The sequence below is a fragment of the Filicampus tigris genome, chromosome 4, assembly GCF_054856515.1.
Source record: "Filicampus tigris isolate MCC_2025a chromosome 4, RoL_Ftig_1.0, whole genome shotgun sequence".
NCBI classification, from domain to species: domain Eukaryota; kingdom Metazoa; phylum Chordata; class Actinopteri; order Syngnathiformes; family Syngnathidae; genus Filicampus; species Filicampus tigris.
The window spans coordinates 2,736,118-2,746,106 of NC_141220.1; the positions used below are offsets into that span (position 1 = coordinate 2,736,118).

At 41.0% G+C, this 9,989-nt stretch overlaps 1 protein-coding gene across 1 annotated transcript; it reads right to left on the reverse strand.

Annotated features, from left to right (window-relative positions):
• Positions 1 to 497: 497 nt before the first annotated feature.
• LOC147148105 (uncharacterized) lies at positions 498 to 6,322 on the reverse strand. Its single transcript, XM_086028663.1, has 3 exons — positions 6,238 to 6,322; positions 2,211 to 2,266; positions 498 to 2,119 (listed from the first exon to the last, which is right to left on the reverse strand). The coding sequence occupies exons 2-3, from the start codon at positions 2,251 to 2,253 to the stop codon at positions 960 to 962; spliced, it is 1,203 nt and encodes a 400-aa protein (XP_085884789.1). The 5' UTR covers positions 2,254 to 2,266; positions 6,238 to 6,322; the 3' UTR covers positions 498 to 959.
• Positions 6,323 to 9,989: the final 3,667 nt, after the last annotated feature.

Consider the following 9,989-nt stretch of genomic DNA (forward strand, 5'->3'; position numbering starts at 1 on the left):
GTTTGGCAGTGAATGAGTTCAGTGGTCTCGCCCCACCTTAACTCTCTGAGCTCCTCCACTCATACACACCTGTTCGGTGCTTCAGGTTCAGCAGACCAGACGCTACTGGAGGTAGGACAGAGCGGAGACTGAGAGGAGATCAGTCCCTCACTTTCGAATGACCGTTCGTTAAATGTTTGGCAAGCCCCCTCTGTCCATTTTCAAAACTCATCCAAAAACACATTTTTATTCTATGGCTTTTAAACTCAGCATGAGACTCATTGATTTAGTGTTTGGTGGTGTCTGCTGCATTTGTATTACTAATTTGTTTTGTGTCTTCTTGTATGACAATTCTTATTTTACTGCAGTTACTGCACTTTGGATGCAACAATGCTTATTTTACATTGCTCTATAAATTAATTTGGATAATAAAAAAATAAATAAATAAATGGAAGATGTTCATATGGATGAAAAATCATCTTTATTATTAGAATTGAATGCAGGTGGCAAGGATGGGAATCTTGCATTTATACATCAACATCCACACAATGACGATTATGTTTGGGATTGAATGCTTGATGACTTCTTTTGGAATAAAAACAACTCACTTTCTATGGTCTGAGGTGACATGTCCAGACAGCCCAGGTGGTGGATTGGATGTTGGTTCAACTGGTGGTCCAGGTGAGTTGTTTTTATACGGAGTAACTGGTGTTGGCGAGGTAGATTCTGGTGGGGGACTAGGTGGTGGTCCAGGTCTGAAAGGTCATGTTTCAGGTTGATTGTTTTCATCCGGATTAACAGATAGTCTGGGTGTTCCAGGTTGGCTGCCTGTTCAGATGGGTTGTTTTCATCTGGAGTAATTAGTGTTGGCAGGGGTTTTCCTGGTGGCGGTTCACGAATTGTGGGGCAGGTTGCCAATTTAGTCTCCAGGTGGGTGGTTTTGTCCAGGATAACAGGTGGCTTCAATGGTGTCCCAGGTGTTAATATGATGGATTAGGATCAACAACTGTTTCATGAGCTGTTGGTGGCAGTGCACCATGACTCGGATAAGGTTGCTGTTGCCCATATGGATAAGGTTGCTGTTGCGGATAAGGTTGCTGTTGCCCATATGGATAAGGTCGCTGTTGCCCATATGGATAAGGTAGATGTTGCCCATATGGATAAGGTTGCTGTTGCCCATATGGATAAGGTCGCTGTTGCCCATATGGATAAGGTAGATGTTGCCCATATGGATAAGGTTGCTGTTGCCCATATGGATAAGGTAGCTGTTGCCCATATGGATAAGGTAGCTGTTGCCCATATGGATAAGGTAGCTGTTGCCCATACGGATAAGATAGCTGTTGCCCATATGGATAAGGTTGCTCTTGCCCATATGGATAAAGTAGATGTTGCCCATATGGATAATTTAGTTGATGCCCATATGGATAAGGTAGCTCATGCCAATATAGATGAAGTAGCTTATGCCAATATGGATAAGGTTGCTGATGCAAATATGGATAAGGTAGCTGTTGCCGATATGGATAAGGTTGCTGTTGCCCATATGGATAAGTTTGCTGTTGCTCATATGGATAAGGTTGCTGCTGCCCAATTGGATAAGGTTGCTCTTGCCCATATGGATAAGGTAGATGTTGCCCATATGGATAATTTAGCTGATGCCCATATGGATAAGGTATCTTATGCCAATATAGATAAAGTAGGTGATGCCAATATGGATAAGGTAGCTGATGCCAATATGGGTAAGGTAGCTGTTGCCGATATGGATAAGGTTGCTGTTGGCCATATGGATAAGGTTGCTGTTGGCCATATGGATAAGGTTGCTGTTGCCCATATGGATAAGGTAGATGTTGCCCATATGGATAAGGTCGCTGTTGCCCATATGGATAAGGGAGCTGTTGCCCATATGGATAAGGTTGCTGTTGCCCATATGGATAAGGTTGCTGTTGCCCGTATGGAAAAGGTAGCTGTTGCCCATATGGATAAGGTAGCTGTTGCCCATATGGGTAATGTAGTGGTATCCCGGGAGGTCCAGGTGGTCCAAGTCGTCCTGGTGGATCCTGTGGTTCAGGTTGTCCTGGTGGATAAGTTGGTTCTGGAGTTGAAAGCACTTGTCTCTTTATCTTTTCAGAAAGACAGCTGGTTCCTGTGATAAAAAGTGGAAGTGGACAACTTTGTTACATGGTGACCTTTCATTTACTCTTTGTTACTTGGTAGTTGAGAGTTTGATGATTTACCAAACAGCACAAGGGCAACAGTGAACACCTTGAGAGTGATCATCGTGGCTGTTGTCCTGAAAGACAGTGAAAAAGAACGGTAAATGTACATCGGGAGAAAGTCCATCAGGTAAACATGATGGGAGAGCCAGCTGCTTGGACAGTGTCAGTTTGCTGGTTCCCAGGTTTCAGGGGTACCTGGACTGTCCTTGGGAAGAGTGTGCTAACTCTTAGCCAAACTTCATGTCGTCGCCATCGGACAGAACCCCCGTATCGACTAAAACCAGTACTTTTTAGGAAAACAATTTTTTTGTTCAGTCGCTAGTAACTCATTCATTATGCTGTCATTGTAGAACACGGTGCCAGCAGCAACCATGTACTTCAAATTCCACGGCCACACACCGAACCACCGGCGTGCAAAAGCTTTTCACTTCACAAAAGGATTTGACAATAAATGCTTTGTATGATAATAAATGCTTTGTAGAACACAGTGGATGCCCCACATATTCACGGTTCGTCACCCAGGGATTCACTGATTGGCAGATTCATTTTTCAATTTCTTAAAAAATATTTTGGCGGTGGGGCCAACCCACATTTTTTTGTGAAAAATGCTTATTGGCAATATATCGACATGTATTGCAATGTGTTTTAATTGTCAGAAAACAAAAATATTTTTGTTATTAATATCCCTATTGCTGAAGAAAACAAAAGCGTTATCTAAGTTGTGTTTTGTTTTGTTTTGAACCACAAGCATTAGTCTAAGCAGCGTGAAGACTTTCAGCCTCCTCTTGTGTCTGTCATGTACCGGTACACAGAAGTATAGAGAGACATTGTTTTTTTTTTCCCTCACTCTACTGTGCTAATTCAGGCTATTCAAGTGTTAATTGCATAATTTCTCTTTTGTGCATTTGCAGGAAAATGAGGCGGAAAAGTGGGGCATGTAACCAACTAAAGATGGCGATGTTTGTCCCTGGGAGAGAGGATTCTTTGCACTCATCCAAAGACACTAAGATAGTTATTGATGGAACACTTGGGTCCAGAACAAGTTTCCCTTTTGGTTTGAAAAACAATGTTAGCCATTTGGGCTGAAAAAAAAATCATTGAACAATAAAAGGTTTATTGTTGGAGCATGAAGTCAGCCCCAAGTATGATTGGGTTCAAGTCCAGGTTAAAAACTATGCTTATTTTCCCATGCCTTTGATTGAGCTCTTATTAAGTACTTTTTATAGTTAAATCCAATTTTAAAAATCTTTTTGATCAACTGATTTTAGTCAGCTGTCTTTCATTTCTGCATTTTGTCTTAAATATCTTAAGTTCTTTTATTTTTAAATGTTTTTAAATTCTTCTTTCTTCTGTCATCTAGTAGAAGAACATTTTATTGTTTTGCTTGTTACAATACTTGGTTGGAATAAATAACTTAACAAAACTTATTTTTAGTAGAAAATATAGAATTTTTTGTCAAAATAATTAAATTGAATAATTTCCCGCAGCACACTTGATGATCACTCACGGCACAGTAATGTGTCACGGCACACTGGTTGGGAAGCATTGATGTAATTATCCATCCATCCATTATCTGTACCGCTTATCCTCACAAGGGTCGCGGGGCATGCTGGAGCCTATCCCAGCTGTCTTTGAGCAGTAGGCGGGGGACACCCTGAATTGGTTGCCAGCCAATCGCAGGGCACACAGAGACAAACATCCGCATTCACAATCACACCTAGGGGCAATTTAGAGTGTCCAATCAACTTACCATGCATGTTTTTGGAATGTGGGAAGAAACCGGAGTACCCGGAGAAAACCCACGCAGGCACGGGGAGAACATGCAAACTCCACACAGGGAGGCCGGAGCCGGGATCGAACCCACGACCTCTGAACTGTGAGGCGGGCGTGCTAACCAGTCGACCACCGTGCCGCCTTGATGTAATTAATACAACTTAATTATTTTAATTAGGACAACCAAAAACAATGGGTTTGCTTTGTCCACTTGAATTTTCAGGTTACACCACTTTTAATTGATTGAAGTCTAAATATTCACTGTGACGAAGTACTTCAATATTTTTAAGTTGATCTCGTGTTTACCTTCAGTGTACACACTGCAAACTCCACATACTGCACTGCATGCGTACGATCTTGAATCAGAAACACTAAATAATATCACACACAATCATCAATGATATTAGACCAGGGCAAATGGCGGGTGGCCCCTTGATTCATTTTCAGATATAATACAACTTTTTTTTAAAATTATTAATTTATTATTTTTATTATCTTAAATTTTTATGGGGTGGGGAGATGGGGAGTGGAATATAAATGTGTTTAGTCTACCACAGTGGACCAACAAGCACTCTTATTATTGTCAAACACACTTATTAATTTTTTTTTTTTTTTAAATAATTGAAAAAATAATTCTTTTTTGGGGGGGGGGACCCCGTTTTGGGAGGAAAATGTGTATTGGGTCCTCCACATCAGCATTCTGTTTTAACTTTGGGGGGTTAACAACAACCACCCCGCCTCCCCCAACCACCCCAATAAATTTCAATGGCCATCAATTATGTGAGTAATTGATTTTGCTATTTGCGGGCCGGCCAGGTGATACCCCCCGCGGGTATATGTTTAAACTTGTAATATCACCATTCACCACTAGATAGCAGACATGCCTCAGTTGTATTTGCACCAGGTCTTATACTGCCCTTGCCCTGCGATTGGCTGGCAACCAGCTCAGGGTGTACCCCGCCTACTGACAGAAGACAGGTGGGATAGGCACGTCGCACGTCCGCAACCCTTGTGAGGATAAACGGATTGTATAATGGATGGATATACTGCCCTATACTACAGCGTGAGTAGCCCTAATAATTTTTGGCAGATTTGGAATGACATACAGGGCATGATATAGTACCTAAAAAGTATTACAATGTTGACTGAATAAATATTTGTGAAAAATGCACAAAATGCCTTCTTACATTGAAATTGGTCTGCTGTTCATCCGTTTTGTGCCATACTTGAATGGGAATTTTTATGTACGAGAGCCCTTTGCAGCGGGATAAAAAAGAAAAACAATACCAGTTTGTGGTTAATTTTTGATCGTTCAAACCCTTTGTTGTTGAAGAATGGATCTTTAATACCCGCACTGAGAATTGTATTCTGAAAAACGAAATATGTTAAGAGCACGTATTTTGCACATCTGCATGTTTTGCCTATATTCAAAATGGTGTTCTTGTCATACATATGGCTCGAAATGTGTGGTCCTATGTGACCCCACCAATGGTTCTGATGAAAAATTGTGGACCCCACCTTTTAAGTTGCCAATGCCTGTATTAGATAGACTGTTGAACATCAGCATATACAGTAATTTACAGCAATGTCTCTTTTGCAAGGACGGTGCTCCACCTGAGCTATGGGGAGCTATAGCTCCAACAGAAATCTGTGTAGCCACAGTTAAGTTCCTCCAGCATTTTATTTGATATATTCTGTAATACATTTATGAATGATTTTCTCAGCCCCCACTATGCATCGGTCAAGGCCCCATTTCCCCCGGCTGAAAAATAAATCCTGTAGCTGTGCCTTTTCAATTAATCGTCAATTAGTATGTGCGTGGTTGCTAGAGGCATGAACAGAGCAATGACTCTCGCAGTGGCTCTTCCCTTCCTGCCCATGTATTAGAACAGGAAATACCAAAATCCAGCTATTTTAATGATGAGATAATCAACATTATTCTACTGAAAAATAAAATAAATGTCAAAAACGGACTAGAGAACTAAAACGAAAAAATTATTTAATAAAATAAAATAATAATAAATAATAAAATAATTTAATGTAATCATAATTAGATGTTGCTGTTATTTTTTTTCTCTTTACATGCAGGGGATAGGAGGCCCTGCCTGACCAAATTGTGCGTCCCTGTTGGTCATTGGACACGCTTGCCAAAATGCATGAACCAATATCCACTTTGACCTGAGTCCATTTTCCCTTGATTGAACAAAGTGCAGCACCAAATATGTCCAACATTAATGTTGCCTTCCCTGAAAAGACTGGAGAAAGTACTCACCAAATGCACTCAAGTTTGTTCTTGGAGCCCCTTTTGGGTCTTGCGTTAGTGTCGGTTCTACTCCCGTGTCTCTTCTGTCGCCTTACTGTCGTTAACCGAGGCCTTAAATTACTTTTATGTCCGTCATTAAGGTGGGGGCCTTGTTAAGGTGGGGCATTAAATTGATTGAACTTTAGATTTCACACAATTATAATCGGTGGTTTCTCATAGGTGGTTATTGCGAAGCAACATTCCGTCTTCATGATGCCATGCTGTAATTCATCAGGTAATGTGGTCATTTTGAGGTGAAAAGAGCACACAAAAGGTTACCACCGGGCCGTTAGAGTCTTATACAATTGTACTTGGAGTAGGAGCATGTTTTGAAACAGCTGGCTCCATGTTTCGTTTTGTTTTTTATCCACATGACAACAAGGAGTTGGGTGGTGTACGTGATGAAGACCATTGTGGCTTTGCAAAGAGAACAAACCTGCTTGTCTCCTCTAAGGCAATAAGTAAGTACCAAACACTATACCATGGTACATTAGTAGAAATAATCATATGTTGAGAGCAAAATGAACCAAATACCACAAAGTCAAGTTATCAATTATTCACAATATGCAGCTGGAAAGAAAACACAGCTTTTCACTTCTTACACATTTGATTATGTTACAGCCTTATTCCAAAATGTTTTTTTATTTTCTTCAAACTTATACTCAGCCCATAATGTCAGTGTTTGCCATATTAAAATCCACAAGGAATTTATCACCAATAGGTGAAGCCACTCTACTACTACAGCACAAGTACGGAGAGACAATGAGAAATTTAAGGTTTCCCGTGGTATGATAGAACTGGTAAAATGGCAATTGTGCAAATGATGCTGAGAGTCCTAAGGCAATTTAAAGTGACCAGTAGTGCGGTAGGCAAGACCATGCAAATAACACGATGTGTATGAAGTCGGTATATTGAAAGTAAGCATATTTTTTTAATTTGCATCAAAGATTGTCATAATGCTGAATTTTAAAAAACGTTTAAAATACATTTGGTATGATAGGCAAGGAAAGGGCAAGGCAACTTTATTTATACAGCACATAATTACAAGTACAACATTTAAAAATAAAATAACTTAAAGTCAACCCAAACATATTTTTTTTCAACAATATGTTCTCTGCAGGCCCACAAGTTGAAACAAGCTATTCTGATTAAAGAGACACTTGGATGATCTTAACATTGGCACTTATATAATAGGTTTGCATGTAAAAATGACATCAGTAATAAAATGCCCACCTCTAAAGACTCTGTAGTGATTTAAGGGCTTTTTTGGTGATTAGGTTTGCAACACATTTTCCCGCCCCTTTTTGGGGCGTGGCTTATGTTATGTTTTCGGTCTCAACTGTCCACGTCACGGGAGGGGGCCAAGCGTGGTAATATTGCTCGCTTTGTCAGTTCTGTTGTCTAAAACACCGACTGATCGCCACCAAAATGCAAATGCACATTGCTACACTTTTCCACTTCAACCTGTGAAAGTATAAAAGTGTTCTGCACAATGGTTTGGATTTATTGACATTAAACGTGATCTCATCATGATCACTTCCACAAAATCAAAAATACCGTGGCGATCGCTTCTCCACTTACACAGGCCGAAGCGGACAAGAGTATGAATGCGCACACGAACCCCGACTGGTTTATATTTCGGACATTTAGCGATGCTAAACTCGTGTCAACTCCCAGGAGGGAGACGGCGGTTTGCAGCGAGCAACAGGGCAGGCAGATTGGAGCTTTATACCCCCACCCCCTTACATCCCCGGCTAAAGGTAGGATAACGGGACGGCTAATAGCAACAACTAGCTTCAGGCCGTTAAAACAAAAGGCGTTAGCACAACAACATCAGCTCCTTACTGTCCGCGCAGCGTGTGGAGGTGATCATGAGCCTGCATCTTCATGTCACGGGGTTGCCTCCCAAGCTGTCGCGTGCGTTGTCCGACACCGCTTGCAGCCGCCAACAAGCGCCAATGTTGAGCTAACAAAAAGTTCCAGCGAGGCTGACTGCACAGCCGAGTGTGGCCGCATTGGAATGTACCATTTCGGCTGTTTCGTTCCACGGCGTGTTGTCAGTCGAAAAAGTGTGGCCATTCCTCATCCAAATAAAAGTGCACGTCCACTCATTCCCACTTCAGTCTCTGTAAATATCCTGACTGGTGTTAAATGTCTCGCTCGTCCTAACCGTGATTAGCAAAAAAGCTGTGTTTTTTTTTGTTTTGTTTTTTTTTCAAGCAAAGAAGCAGTGTGCGCTCGTCCCAGCATAAATCTATGTAGCTCATGCTCACTTCCACATTTCCTCATAGAATGAGAGGTTAATCCTTTTGATATGTTGAAGTGGTCATTAGTAAGGATGTCCACATACATTTTGGTGCCAATTGATCACTGTTTTTGGACGTTTTAAGCAATGAAAGTACAATGATTTCCAATGGAGAGTTTGTAATCGGTCCCTCCAGTGACTCCGACCAAACACGGATATAACGGTGGGGGGCGCGGCCATTCTCCTCATTAACAAGAGGCGTTATTCATGGAGTCACTTATTTCCTAATTTCTCCCAAATGTATTGATAAAATAGAAAATGACGACTCTTTCCATTTTCCTGATCCAAAAATATATAAAATGAACTTGTTAGTGAAAACATGGCCTTGACGGCCCCACCGTCTCTTTAATATTGTGTTTGTGGAATAAGAGTAAATCCACCCATTTTTAGCTATGTCTGGGGGCGGCCATTTTGTCACTTTTGTCGACTGAAAATGTCATCACAGTTCCTCATGGCTCGGGTTGGTCATCGTTTGAAATTGGATGATTCCGATTCCGATTCCGGTTCTTTGATTAGATTCCGGTTCCTAACGATTCTCGATTCCGATTCTTAACAACAACAAAAATTAGTTATTTTTGGACAAATTACATGAACTTGTGAACTTTACCATGGATTACTCAGAGGGCTGTTTTTAACCAGTATATTTATTTTAATACAATATTTTGTATTATTTATCACAAGAGCTTTATTTTTGAGAAGTTTAAGACAATACAACAATACAGCTGTTCCTGAAAGCATGCTACTGAACACCAATTGATTGAACTTTGTCTTTCTTTAGAAAGAAAATATATATGACAAACACAAAACTGCATTTTAAGGGCAAGCAAGGAAAGTATATCTAATCCAAGCAGTCTATGTAACCATATGCGGTATGTGGATATGTACAGTAATTGCAGCTGTGCCGTATTAAAATCCACAAGGCAGTTATCACCAATAGGTGGAGCCACTCTACTACTACAGCACAAGTACGGAGAGACAATGAGAAATGTAAGGTTTCCCGTGGTATGATAGAACTGATTAAATGACAATTGTGCAAATGATGCTGAGAGTCCTAAGGCAATTTAATGTGACCAGTAGTGCAGTAGGCAAGACCATGCAAATAACACAATGTGGACAAAGTCGGTATATTGGAACAAAGCATATTTTTAAAATTTGCATCAAAGATTTAAAATTGGGCGGCACGGTGAACGACTGGTTAGCACATCCGCCTCACAGTTCGGAGGTCGTGGGTTCGATCCCGGCTCCGGCCTCCCTGTGTGGAGTTTGCATGTTCTCCCCGTGCCTGCGTGGGTTTTCTCCGGGTACTCCGGTTTCCTCCCACATTCCACAAAACATGCATGGTAAGTTGATTGGACGCTCAAAATTGCCCCTAGGTGTGATTGTGAGTGCGAATGTTTGTCTCTGTGTGCCCTGCGAT

What these genes read in the sequence shown, in the direction of transcription:
- LOC147148105 (XM_086028663.1), bottom strand. Translation starts at nt 2,253, where the DNA reads ATGATCACTCTCAAGGTGTTCACTGTTGCCCTTGTGCTGTTTG. An exon ending in TGTTGCCCTTGTGCTGTTTG is followed by an intron (nt 2,120 to 2,210) that starts GTAAATCATCAA and finishes TTTTTATCACAG; the next exon opens with GAACCAGCTGTCTTTCTGAA.